The sequence below is a fragment of the Meleagris gallopavo genome, chromosome Z (assembly GCF_905368555.1).
Source record: "Meleagris gallopavo chromosome Z, MGAL_WU_HG_1.1, whole genome shotgun sequence".
NCBI lineage: Eukaryota > Metazoa > Chordata > Aves > Galliformes > Phasianidae > Meleagris > Meleagris gallopavo.
Genome location: NC_139435.1, coordinates 13437088 through 13451246, shown reverse-complemented (window position 1 = coordinate 13451246; position 14159 = coordinate 13437088). Strand labels below are relative to the sequence as shown.

At 37.8% G+C, this 14159-nt stretch overlaps 1 protein-coding gene across 3 annotated transcripts in view; it reads left to right on the top strand.

Annotated features, from left to right (window-relative positions):
* The window catches only part of OXCT1 (3-oxoacid CoA-transferase 1), an 85418-nt gene that overhangs the window by 58736 nt on the left and 12523 nt on the right, over positions 1–14159 (top strand). For 2 of the 3 annotated variants that reach the window (XM_085212644.1, XM_085212645.1), the window contains exon 14: positions 10913–11002. In XM_085212644.1, the coding sequence (XP_085068770.1) occupies positions 10913–11002 (90 nt within the window). Of the gene's footprint in view, positions 1–1060; positions 1634–10912; positions 11003–14159 lie in introns of those variants that run through there. The other variant, XM_085212646.1, reaches the window with a different exon arrangement.

Here is a 14159-nt window from a genome sequence, read left to right as displayed (position 1 = left end):
CAACTAATAAAGATCCTCACTCTATACTATTCCTAAACCAATGTAGAAAAATGTAGATACGATAGTTCACAAGTTGAAATGTTTAAAAAAAGCCCTCCTGGTTCATCAGTGTATAGGTTTTGATGACAAATAAAAAGTGCTTCTAAATTCAACAGGATATTAAATTTCATGCAGTTGCATTTGTGCTGAGTCTAAAAGCTATTAACTAGTGTTCGTTCTTGAAAAGCAGTCTCATGAACAGGGGCAATTCATTACTTGCTTTGTTGATTGGTTTCATTTTACGTTTTTTTGCCCTAGTTTTTCAAAAAAAAAAGACCCAACTGTGCTATGTCTTTATTTTTATTTTTATGTCCACCTCCATTAATTATTGCTAGGCCTTTCCTGCCATCTTCCAAAACTGTGTAGTAAGGAGTATTCTGGGTTGTTACTGATTGCACTGTTTCAATGCACTTGTAGGACTCTTTTGTTGAAAAAAAACTTGCAGCTCAAATCAATGTGTAGTTCAGTTTTTTTTTCATGCTAATTTTTGCTGTTTTTTCCGTTCTGCAAAATTAGTCACTCCTGCTTTTAGTAAATGTGATAATCTACATCTATTTATAGTACAGCAAAATAGGTTTTGATATTACTTAAATACTGAATTAAACATTAACTTTTTGCGTAGGGCAGAAAGGCCTATCAAAATAAAGCTTTTTTTTTTTCCCCCCACAAATATTTTACTATTGTACTTAGCTTAGTGTGCAGAGCTTGTTTGATTCCTATCAGCATCGGTTGCTAAAGATAAGTCAAAAATGGAAGCTATCAGAATTGTTTCAGTCTTATTTCTGGCTTTGTACTAACACCTGTGTTGAACTGAAGTGTTGAACAGTCTGAACTTCTAAAAGCTAAATTTAGGTTTTTTTTCCTAAACTTTTGAAACTGAGCAAAATGTACAGTGTTCAGAGATACAGCACTTACAAATAACACATGTTGTAGTAGTAGTAAAATGCAACGCTTTCTGCAACTAAATAGTGTTAATTGTTCCGGTAACTCTGTGTGCTTTTTGCTTCTTTGTCATATACAGGTATTTTTTCTGGTTGTGATGTTGAAATTTCTTCACTGATAGCATTTTGGAACTTATTTTTCAAGATCTGAGCTATCAAAAGAGATGAAGCCAACATTTTGCAGTAGAAGAGATTGTTTTACAGACGTGTTTCTCTAAGCGTTTTAATCTTAGATTGTACTTTCAGTTTTTCTCAAAAGATTGTAGACTTGCATATTCCTTCCTTATATGCTTGATATTCTCTTGACCATGCTGATTTTAGTTTTGAATCAGTGATGAGAGCATTATTTTCTATATCTTCTGTTGCTTATGTATCTTCATGCTGTTCAGTTAGGCTTCCCCCACATTTGGGAATGACATATATGCTGTCAGAGTTGGAAAGTATAAAAAACAAACAAATCCCAAACTTTGAGTAACTTTCATTTGTTCTTTTTATTACCTTTAAGGTGCACCTTTTTACCAGCATTCATGTATGTGACTAAAGAAGACTATTTTAGTATTTTAAACATGTTTAGTAAACTGTGCTGTTAGCTTGCGTATGCTGAAGTTAATCCCTCAACATTGGCATTCATTGCATTAAACACAACTTATGGATTCTTGTCTTCCTCCCTTTAACTTGTCAAGCTAATGACAGGTGGTTTCTGGGGAGGGAAAGAAGGAGGTGGCAAATTTTATGAGGAGCTCCTGGTAACAGAGTGCAGCTGGGAGGGGGAGGCCAAGAGAGATGGATAGGAATGCTGAGGATGTGGCTGTGGGGTACAGCAGACTGGTGGGAGTAAATAGGAGCCATGACTACTGGAAGCTGTTGAATGGAACTGTATTTCACTTCACAAGTGAAGGACAGAGACCTATACATGACATGTATGTTTCTCTTAAACTACTGTTAAAAATTTCTGCTAGCAGAAATTACTGCATCCTTACAGAGCAGCAGTATGGACTTGCAGCAGCCCTCGCTCCTGTGACAGTTAGTCTCACTAAAGATTAAAAAGTCTTGGAGTTCTCCCTGAGACTTTATGGGACACTAATAGAAGGATTATTATGGGACTAATAGAAGGATTTTATGGAAAGCCGTCAGGAAGGTGTGTGGCTCCAGCAGCCACTGTAGCATGTATTAGAGGCTAGGCATAGGCCACTAGAACTCCTGAAATGTCCCACTATGACACCAGAGACTCTTATTTCTGTTAGCTATTAATTATGAATATTAATATGCATTTCTGAATGTCCCCATGCCATTTCACAGCATTAATAATATAGTTAGTGATACTGCTGACAGAGTTTACCAGCAGAAAACCATTGAGCTCATAGTGGAGAAGCCCTGCAAGGAGACCGATGAATATGAAAAGAGTAAAATGAATATAATTTCTGTGACATCGCATTTCATGAGGTGGAAACTTAATACAGATAAAAAGGAGGAGTGTTATTATGAAGCATGTCATAATGAGCGGGTAACATAGAATGAAAGACATAGAAAAGGCTGAAGTATTCAACATCTTTGCCTTAGACTTCATTGGCATGGTTTCTGTGGCTAGTGGTAGAATTCAGGGAAGTGAGGATGTTACTCACTGTAGAAGACGACTAGTCAAATAAAGTAAACAACTACAAGTCCACAGCACTGAATGGAATATATCTGGTGTTGCCAGGAAAGCTGTCTTTTTTCCAAACCATGAGGCTGAAATCAACAGGCTGATTGAACAGGCATTTCAGGAGTAGTCAGCATAGATTCACGAAGAGAAAATCATGCTTGATCAATCTGGTAGCCTTCTATGATGTCGTGGTAGGTAAGGGTAGATAAAGAGAGAGTGGTGGATGTTGTCTATTTTGACTTCAGCAAAGTTTTTGATGCCCCTCCCGTGACATCCTCATAGGTAAGCTTAGAAGTGTGAGATAGATGAGTGAAAGTGATGAGAGAACTGGGCGTCTGGTAGAGCTCAGAGAGTTGTGATCAGTGCCACAGAGTCCTGCTGGAAGCCTGTAGCTAGAAAGTTCCTGTGCAATCCTCATCCACTGACCTGGGTGAAGGGATAGAGTGCACCCTCAGCAAGTTTGCTGATTATACAAAACTGGAAGGAGCCGATGACACACCAGCAGGCTGTGCTGCCATTCAACAAGGCTGAACAGGCTGGAGATTTGGGCATTGAGCAACCTGTTGAGGTTTAGCAAGGGCAGTTGCAGAGTCCTACACCTAAGGTGGAATAACCCTAATCAGTACAGATTAGGGGCTGACCTGCTGGAGAGGAGCTCTGCAGAGAAGGGCCTGGTGTCCTGGTAGACAACATGTTGGCTGTGATCCAGCAGTGTGCCCGTATGATCAGGAAGACTAGTGGTGTCTTGAGGTGCATAAAAAATGTGGCCAACAAGTTGAAAAGTTTTTGATACTGTCTCCCATGACATCCTGATAACAAAGCTGAGAAGGCATGGGATAGATAAGTGGATGGTGAGGTGGGTTGAGAACTGGCTGACTGCCTGAGCTCAAAGGGTTGTGATTGGCAGCACAGAGTCTTGTTGGAGACCTGGGACTAGTGGTGTTCCACAGGGGTAGGTGCTGGGTGCAATCTTGTTGAATATTTTCATCAGTGACCTTAATGAGGGGATAGCATCCATCCTCAGCAAGTATGCCTATGAAACAGAGCTGGGAGGAGTAGCTGACATACCTGAAGGCTGTGCTGCAAGACCTGGAAAGCTGGGCAGCTAGAAACCAGATGAGGTTTAAAAAAAAGCAAGTGTGGAGTCTTGCATCTGAGAAGGAATAACTGCAGTTATCAGTGCAGGTTAGGACATGATCTGCTAGAGGGGAGCTCTGTGGAGAAGGACCTGGGTGTCCTTGTGGACAGCAAGTTAGCCATGAGCCAGCAGTGTGCCCTGGTGTCCAAGAATGCCAGGGGCATCCAGGGATGCATTAAAAGGAGGGTGGCCAGCAGGTCAAGAGAGGTGATCCTCCCCACCTACTCTGCCCTTACCTGGAGTACTGTGTCCAGTTCTGGGCTCCCCAGTACAAAAAAAGACAGGGATCTCCTGGAAAGAGTCCAGAGGAGGGACACAAAAATGATAAAGGGCCTGGAGCATCTCTTCTGTGAGGAAAGGCTGAGTGACCTGGGTCTGTTCAGTCTTGAGAAAAGAAGATTCGGAGGTCATCTTTTAAATATCTTAAGCGTGAGAGTCAAAGGGATGTGGCCAACCTCTTTTCAGTAGTCTCTGGGGAGGGACAGGGGGAACTGGCCATAAACTGGAGTGTGGAACTTCTTTACATGAGGGTAACGCAGCACTGGAACAGGCTGCCCGGGGAGGTTGTGGATTCTCCTTCTCTGGAGATATTTAAGACCTGCCTGAATGCTTTCGTATGCAACATCCTGTAGGTAATCTGCTTTAGTAGGAGGTTGAATTCAATGACCTCCAGAGTTTTCTTCCAACCCCTGCAATTCTGTGATTTTATTATTCTGCTAGCAATGGCAGCTTTGGAGATGATGTTGGGACTGGTACTATTAGCATCTCTGTTCCTTACAAGCAGTATAAACCAAATCAAATGTTGATTAAGAAAGTTAATTCTAACTTTCCATAGTATTATTGTTTTGATTACTGAGATAATGCAGTTAGGGGCTGAGCAAGAGTGTGATACAATTTGTACAGGGTGGCTGAGTTTGGCTGCATAAACATGGATTGTTTTTGGAAAAAAAAAATAAATCATCTTTTAATTAGAAGCAGCAACCTTAATTTTAATGCTCAGCCGTAATTTTAATGCTCAGCCTTGCAGTAGCCAAATTTAAAGGATTTAGGAGTTGATAATGAAATAAGTCAAAAGGGAAGACAAATTTCGCAAAGATATTAAGCTTTATTGGAGAAGATTATCTGTCTGAAAAGATGAGGAAGCAATTAAAATTTAGTAATAAATCTTCTAAATTGCTATCTGTAGAGGTCAGTATAACCTCAGACAGTCAGAATGTAGTTTTATACATTATTAGTTGCCCTTTTGCATTTATTTTACAGGACCTCAAAGTTCATATTTTGCAAGTTTTTGACTTTGTGCTTAAGGGAAACTGCAGTTTCATTGGTAAAGAAAAGGAAAATAAACTGGCAGAAGTTATCCGAGTCTGTGATTGCAGGAGTGAGAATTTTTTTAAAATTACTATTTGTAGGACCTAACCTAAAAGCAGAAGGCTCCACAAGAAGCATGTTTCTGACTTGAAATGTCTTATTGTTAATGTTGGGAGAAAGGACATGCATCCTTCAATACCTGAAAGTATTGCATGTTCTTCTCAAACAAGCCCAATTTAAGACTTACCTATTTGCCTAAGTAGATGAATTGCTAAACAAACCTTATCTTCCTTTTTAATGCAGACACACTGTCTTGTAACTGTTGCACAGAGTGCATCAAGCTGTCAGCATTCTGTTTCAAGTTGTACAGAATGTTGGTGTAAGAAATATTTCTAGTAGTGTTTCTTTCAATTTTTTGTTTTAAACTGAATAAATGCTACAAATTATATAAATTGTATATAAGCATACAGATTAATTACTTTTAATAATTGTGACTATTTCCATCTCCTTATAATGACTTCATTTAATGATTATTTATGACATGACGTGAGTAGAGCATATATGACGGCAGTTTAACAAAGAGGAAGAATGAAACTTGCAGTTACCTAGGTACCTGTAATCTAAGTTTCAGTGGGATATTATTTTAATATGAAATTTGTTTTCATAGAATCACCAAAAGAAAAGATCAACCTACAAGATCATCTAGTCCAACCGTCCACCAATCACCAATAGTTTTCACTAAACTAGGTCCCTCAACACAATGTCTAAATGTTCCTTGAACACCTCCAGGCTTGGTGACTCCGCCACCTCCTTGGGCAGCCCGGTCCTGCGCTTGACCACTCTTTTGGAAGAGCAATTTCCTAACATTTTAGATGTTAGTTTTTCAGGGACAGTTGTTTTGGATCAAAGATTGCAGTAATATATCAAGTAACTGTTCCTATCCCAGTAGTAGAAGCCCTGCAAAGTGGTGGAAGCCCTTTGCCTAGAAGCCCTGCAACCCTTGTAGCATGAAATTACTACTGTTGGAAAAGTTGTGGAGCCTTAAAGGATAAAGGAAGAGTTTTGTGTTGGCTGTAGCTCTCCTAACTTTTTGAAGTCTTTTTCTATGCAATTTGTATTCATTCTTCTTTGGCAGTCTGCATAATGGAGGGAATGTAGGAACTCACTTTTCGTATTTTGTTCATATTCTCTCTTAAATTTTTGTTGTGGAAAGTGGCAGGTATGCATTAGGCATCTGTGTAATGAGAGCAGCTGATGAAATTCTGTTTGGCCCCAAAATACTAGCAAATGCCAAAAGACTCCTGATCTGTGGGTTAGTGGTAACAATAGTGACCACTGTATGCAGCCAATATTCAGTTATTGCGCAATGTGCTGTGTGTTTGGGGAATGTTATACAAAGGAAAATGGAAGGCAGTACTTCTACATTACACTGAAATAATAATATTCATTATTATGAAGTCCATCAACGTCAATGAAGCATGTCACAATCTGTTTTGAGATGCTTTTGAGATACGGTTTCTCAGTGCATTCATTAGAATTTCTCTCAGTCATTTGAAACTGTTGCCAGCATGTACTTCAGGTTAGTTTTATAGGAAGTAAATAAAATTTGACTAATGTTCTTTGCATTTACATTGTGCTGTCTTCATTTTCTGTTCATAGAAAGTAACAATATAAATACATAGGCGAATAATGAGTGGTGTCCCCCAGGAGTCCATCTTGGGACGGGCACCCTTTAGTATTTTTATCAGTGACATGTTCTGAATGTTGCTGAGAGAATGTACTCTCAGCAAATTTGCTGATGACGCCAAGCTGAGAGGTATGGTTCCTACAGCAGAAGGAACGGGTGCCATCCAGAAGGACTTTGATAAACTTGAAAGTAAGCCCTTGTGAATCTAATGAGCTTCAACATAGTGCAAGGGTTTGCACTTGGGTTGAGATAATCCTGTATATATATACAAAGGAGGAAAAGAACTCCTTGAGAGCAGGCCAGCTGAGAAGGTCTTAGGGGATCTGGTTGATGAAAAACTTTACATGAGCCAGCAGTGTGCGCTTGCAGCCTGGAAGACCGATGGTATTCTGGGCTGCATCAGAAGAGGGCTGTCCAGCAGAATAAGGAATGTAATTGTCTCACTCTACTCTAACCTCATGAGGCCCCAGCCAGAGTACTGCATCAAGGTCTAGATCCCCCAACACATGAAAGATGTGGAGCTTTTGATGTGGGTCCAGAAGGGGGCCTTGAAGGTGATCCAAGTGCTGGAGCTGAAGGAATTGGGCTTGTTCAGCCTGGAAAAGAGAAGGCTGGGGGACGATCTTGTTGCAGTCTTCCGGAATTTAAAGGGAGTAGATAAACATGAGGAAAATCAGCTTTTTACATGGGTAGATAGTGATAGGGAGAGAGAATGGTTTTAAATGAAAGAAGAGGTTATTTAGATTAGATGTGAAGAGATAAGATTTTTGCTGAGAGAGTGGTGAGGTACTGGAGGTGTTTTAGGCCAGAGTCGATGAAGCCTTGGGCAGTCTGGTCTAGTGTTTCACTTAGTGGTTGGCAGCCCTACCTTTGACAGGGATTGGAACTTGGTGATCCTTGAGGTCCCTTTCAATCCAAGCCATAGTTAGTGCACTTATTTGTGCATACTACATTTTAATGAAAATGTATTAATAAATTTTGCCAAGAATTATTGGTCATTTGAGAACTTGCATTCCATCTTCTCCAAGATTTTACTGAATTTTTAATTTTAATTTCTATTGTGTATGACAGGAAATACCTGGTCAGCATTCTTGAAAATCAGGTAATTCTCTGCATGGCTAAGCCATGGAACTAAGATATTATTTTAAACATTCTTTAAAAAAAAAAAACAACCAAAGAACTTCAGCATGTTATGTATATGTGCATAACAGTGCTGGACTCAAACAGTTGCATTCAGTCAGTGTTGAATGTTTGTGTTCCATTGCTCACTCTGCTGATTCAAAACTCTTAATAGTTTCCTGGTGTTTCTTACTAATGTTTATTCAGTTGTACTCAGTAGAATCTAATCTAGCAGTCATAGCTGATAATAAAATTACACTAATTCTGTAATTGTGCAACACAAAGTCATAAAAATCAGAAGAGAAAAAAGGACAACCCAAGTATATTTCAAAACATTTCAACATTCTTCAACTTTATCCAGTTTTCTTGATTGTCTTCATGCAATCTTTTTTGCAGAAGAAATGGAAAGTGAAATAGCAGAGGTAGCTTTCATTTTGGAGTCAACTATAAGCTTACTTTTCTTTTAAACAGAGCACACAGCTATCAGCAATGGACAAAGGATTGTGGTCTACATTTCTATTCATTTAGAGTGGATTTATGCATAAGTATATTTTTGATGTTACCTTCTGATTGACATCTTTATTTGTATAATGCTAAGATCAATGGTAGTATAAAAAATGTCATGTATGAAACTTCTGCTGGTTAATTGCATGTGATTCTGATTATCTCTTTTGTTGCGGTGTATATCACTGTTTCTTGAATGCATTGTTAGTGTCTGCTTTGCTGCTCAGTTTATGTGCTGTTTGTTTCCAAAGATTATGTTCTTTTAACTTTGCCAGACCAGTTGAGATGCATTTTATCCTATGATGTTGAGAGTAGCTATAAATATCAGCTATGGAGGAGAAGTTCTGGCCTTCAGGAGAAGTAGGAAGCATGCAGAACAAGAGGATGGATTCAAGACTCAGTGTTTGAAGGCTTCCTCTTTTCTCTCAGGCACTTCTCTTTACTCTGTTTGAAAGTTCCATATGCATAGTAACCATCTTGCTATACAGAATCTTTATGACTTGCTGTATCATTTTGGGAAAAACTTTATTCTCTTAAAAATATGTTGTGTCTTGACTATCTTATCCTCTAAGGTACTTATACCTTAGAGTACTCACAAACTTTTGTTTGAATGCTGTAGGTTGTCATTGGTACTCCTATCAGACCTACAGAAAGGCTGCTGTTTAGGAATCACTATTAAACAAAATGGCTTACTCATACTTTTTAATGTTGTATTTTGACCACCCAAATGGTGTTCAGATGTGAAGATGTCAGATGAGAAAAAAATGTACTTTCACCTGCATTTATTTCTTCAGATGTTTCCTAGCTGCTGTAGCCCTTTAGGTATTAGAACTAAAAGGCCTGGTACAACCAGCTAATGACATTGCCAGGGTGTACTGATAGCATAATCCTGAGTGCAAACATATTCTTGAGTTACTAGGGAGATAATGTGTCATCTTCAGTTACTTGTCAGTGAGTCTTTGGCAGGCTGACAAGAGGTCACTGCAGTTTCTGTGAGAGCTCTGTATTTCAGAGTAGGTTGGAGAATGATAGGAGCAGTGCCAGGAAGTTAAGTACAGAGAAATCCTCTCATTGCTGTTATGTATTTGCAAAAGAGTAGTTAGTAGTAATGTTAATTAATGTGATTAATATTACTCTGATACATGAAATTTTGAAGGGGTTGTTTATAGATCCTGGAAGACATGATTTATTCTTCACTGTGAAAAACAATTTTTTTAATATATATTGCCTTTGGTTTGATGAAGAGGCTTTCATAAAATTGCTGTCTTGACAACTTAATGAGACAAATCTCTTCCATATGCTCTGTAGCCATAGCTAGTAAGGTACTGAACCACATGCCTAATAAGTGGAAGCACAAAAGAAAAACTTTACAGTAGGAAGTTCCATATTGCTTAATCATAGACTTTTAGATTTCATATATATTTCTGTCCACGATTTATTTTAAGGAAAGATAGGAAGTGTGAAAACAGAGGAAATACAAAGCATTTGGGACAAAAATTTTGTCCCAAAATTTATTTTGATCTCCAAAATTCCTTTCCTCGTGCTTCTTCTAACCTTCACTGTCATACAGGTCCTCTCTCAAGCAACTCAGGAGTGTTGTGAGGTCATTGCATTCTGTTTTCTTGGGATGTCTGGCATTGTTGTCTAAAATTAACTGCTCTCCTCATACTAACAGAATGTTGTGCTTACGGGTGTTGCACATCAGAAGTTTGCCAAGCCTGAACTGCTTACCTTCCAAGATCATATGTGTTCAGTTTAAGATGGTGGAAGCAGGCAGGGACTGAATGCCATAGCATGATAAAAAGCAGAATTAGACATATCTGTACACCATAATACAGCTGCTGTTACAACAGGTGCAGTTTTGACACTCCTTAAAAGAAGAATGAGTCTCAGAGGCAAAATGCATTGCTTGGTCTGAGGGACTAACAGGAGTGAATAATGATCCAAACTAATTTATTTGTCTGTGATCTGAAATGACATCCAAATACATCTGCAATGGAATAAAAGGAGTGGTTTGTGATGATATAGTGTTACAAGCAGTGTCCTTCTAAACTTCAAGGTAAAGAGTGCTAAGATGTCCTTGTTGCTACGTTTAAATGCAAAGATTTCCTTTTGAGGCAATAATGACATTTCTATAATTGTTGGAACGAATGCTTCATTTTAAGTGATAGACCTGCTATAACAAGATTCACTGTTTCTGGGTGTCAGGGCTCCCATGAAGTCACTGGCACTACTCAGATATAAGTTACACTGGGACATTGCAGGTGACTGTGAGCCCTTGTTCCACTTATTATTCTTCTGTTTGCATCACATGCAGACCCCAGAATGAGAAAAACAGTAGCTTTTTAATACAGTGTGGTGAGATAATGTGCGTTTTCTGCACAGAAGAAAGCTGAATATCTTGTCCTGCCGTTGCAACCTACGTATTGTTTTTGCTGTGTCCTTTTGTGTTTTTTTTTTTGTGGGCTTTTTTTTTTTTTTTTGGTCTCCTTTTTAGTATAAATGTTACATTTCTATTAAAATTTCAATTTCAGGGTAAAATGGTGAAGGGAATGGGAGGTGCCATGGACCTGGTATCTAGTGCCCAGACAAAAGTGGTTGTCACCATGGAGCACTCAGCCAAGGTAAGGCTGTGTCTTCTATGTGACTCACTCGTGCTAGAAAAACAAAACAAACTTTTTACATTAATTCTGCCACTTTGTGAGGATTTTACAGATTTTTTACTAGTTACAATTGTACTTCCTGGCCTCATGTAAGTTAATTGTTTACCGTGGAAAAAATTAAATATTAATTTGATATTTAAAAGCTGCATATATTTTTCGTTGCTTTGTGCAAACTTAATGAGAGTTACAATTGGCAGAGCTACAGTAGATGCGACCCTGAAGATTCTACTCTTCACGTCAGAATAATTTGAGAAATGAGGTTCCCAGTGGCTAAATATTTGTTGTGTTGGGAAAATATTTACATTTGAAGCTATCAGTCAAATTGATACTGACAGCTTGATAAAACAGATTTTTTTGGCATGATACTATGCAGGCTGCCTTACTTGTTGTACTGTTACAGATAGAGGTTAAGCTAGAGAGCTTGTTGTAGAGATAGGTTTGTAGGTATAGGCAGTGTTCCACAGAAGATCATAGAAAGCTTGTCATTTGAAACTTAAAAAAAAATTGTACAGTCTTAGCTATGAGAAAAGCTGTTTGAAGGACAGCATCTTTAGTCTCAAGGAACTATAACAAATGCTTAAAAATGACTTTTTATTTCATTTTTTTTGTTTCTGTTATTCTGTTATTCATAATTTGTTGGTGTAGACACCAAAGCCTCCTGTAAATCAATGCAAGTCAAGAAGTTATTAGTTCTGTATGTTCAAGATTAATATCTCTGCCAGTATACACTGGAGTAAGCATAAGGAATTTGCCTGGCAGTAAATATGAAAGATAAATATATTAACAGTTGTAGAGTTCTTTTAAATGTGATTTAAGGAATGAATCTTCAATTTCTATATTTTTCAACAGGTTGAGATTTTGTTGTTTTTTGGTTTGGTTTTTATAGAAGCTGTGATTTCTAGTAGTGCATTGTAAGTAACAGAACTGAGACTGACCTAGTAGTTCTTGTATGCATATGTGTAAATAAATAATCAAAAATGCAAAGCAAATTTGTCTGACTTGCAACCCTATCACAGCCCCACAACAGCTTGGTGTCTGAGTATCCCTTCACTTATGCATGTATTTCAGATAGGTAGGCCAAGCATAGCTTTTATAGCTTTTTTTTTTTTTTTTGACATGCATTTGTATAACTTGGATTCTTATATATATCAGGTTCCTGGTGTGCACTTCTGGAAAGCCTGTTTCAGGCTTTACAGGCTTCATAACTTACTTATTCTACTAAGAATATACTGCAAAGTGAATCCAAGTATGTGGGTTTTTTTATTTATTTTCATTTTACAATGGAGGGCTCTTTCATCCTAACTACACAACTACACCCTTTTGGGGCTGCTGCTGCTTTGCCCAAAAGTGAAGAAGGTAAAGTATAGAAGTTGAATGTGAAAAATAAAAGCAAAACCAAGCTTCTGTTACATGTTCTAGATGGTTTTTGTTTGTTTCTTTGTTTCTTTTTAAGTAGGTATTAGATTAGAGAAAATGTGGAAGAGTGATGCCCTTGCAATTATACGACCTATAATGCTATTTGGGGTGACGACTTCTTACAGAGCTGATTTTTTTTTTTTTTTTCTTTAGCATGAAGATTTTCGCACAAATTGCAATTTTAACCATACCTAAGGTTAGAGGAGCCCTCTTTCCTCTTTCCAAGAGTCAGGTGGGCTACTGAGCAAAAGAAATGTATGCCTGTACTGTTGGAATCTGTTTTATCTGCAGGCTTCTTAGAATAGGGACATTGTTATCATCTTACTCTCCAAATAAATAATAAGAAATCTGTCATTAGACACAAAAGCCTTCAGTAAAATAAATGTGAGTCAAGGTCTGATGGACTGAAATACAGTGGAAAGCTACAGGATATATGCAACAATAAATAGTTGTAGTAGTTAGTTTTGTTTGGTTGCTGTCATCTTGTAACGGATCTTTTAATCCTTTTCAAGTGTTGTTTTTTCTCTTTTTGTATTTTTTTTTTTTGTTTTTTATATAATAGTGACAGCTTGTTAAACATTTTAATAGATTTGCTCAGAGTAAATCCTGAGTATGCATGTTGCAATTTTCAAAGTTAGCAATAGGCTGAATCCAGTGCAGACAAAATACAATTTACACTAAATTATGAGGGTGAAATTATCTGTCTTCACACTCAAGGAACCACCCAAAGAATTTATTCTGATATGCAATATATTAAAAATAATAATGAACATCCTTTGCTCCCAAGTATTTTAATTTTTGATAACTTAATACTTACATTTCATGAAAGCTGAAAGATACAGAAGGAAAATGACAGGACTTAAATGACTTATGTAGAAAAATTCAGAGTAAGAAATATCAGTGAGACAGAGTAGAAATATGAGGGATAATGAAGGTACAGATGCAGAATGGCTAGTTACTGCCTTACTGAAAAAAAAAAAAAAGGGGTAGCCAACTGAAACCACAGAAACTAGCAACCAGCAGGTTTGAAACAAGAAGTATTTTTCACAGTCAGCTAATGAAATTGTGGATCTTTAGCAGAATGTTATAGGAGCTCAAAGGATTACGCCCATATGAAAGGGATTAAACTGTTTTATGAGTTTGTCAGTGACAATTAAATAGCATTGCCCAGAAGCAGTCTCTAGCCTAGAAAGCCTAACCATCACAGCATGTCATGAACCAGGAGGGAATACCTGATGAAGGGTAGCTCAATTTTTCCTCCATATGTTTAGGCCACTGCAAGACACCTGGATGATGGATTCAGTTTAATTCACTATGATAGCTCTTCCTGTATTTTTTGTGAAATTGATTTTTGGTTAACTGCAAGGACCAGAATATAGTGCTGTTATTTAATCTTTGAACAGTCACTGTGCACCTTTGCCCAGTCTGGTAAATACTGCCTAGAAGATACAGAAGTCCTTACATCCACGCTGTTATCGATGTACTTTGCAAAATAGCATAAAGTGAGGCTGGTCACTTTCAGATGGCATAATGACTTGACTACACAACCAAAACAATATAATGGAAACTATTTTTAAGCATGTGCTTTGGTCATGACTGAAACATGGGGCACTGAATTTCCATCATTCTGATTAGTTTTTGTTTTGATATGTTGTACAAAACTATGGCACTTTTTGTCCACAAAAGTGTCTATTAAAAATGC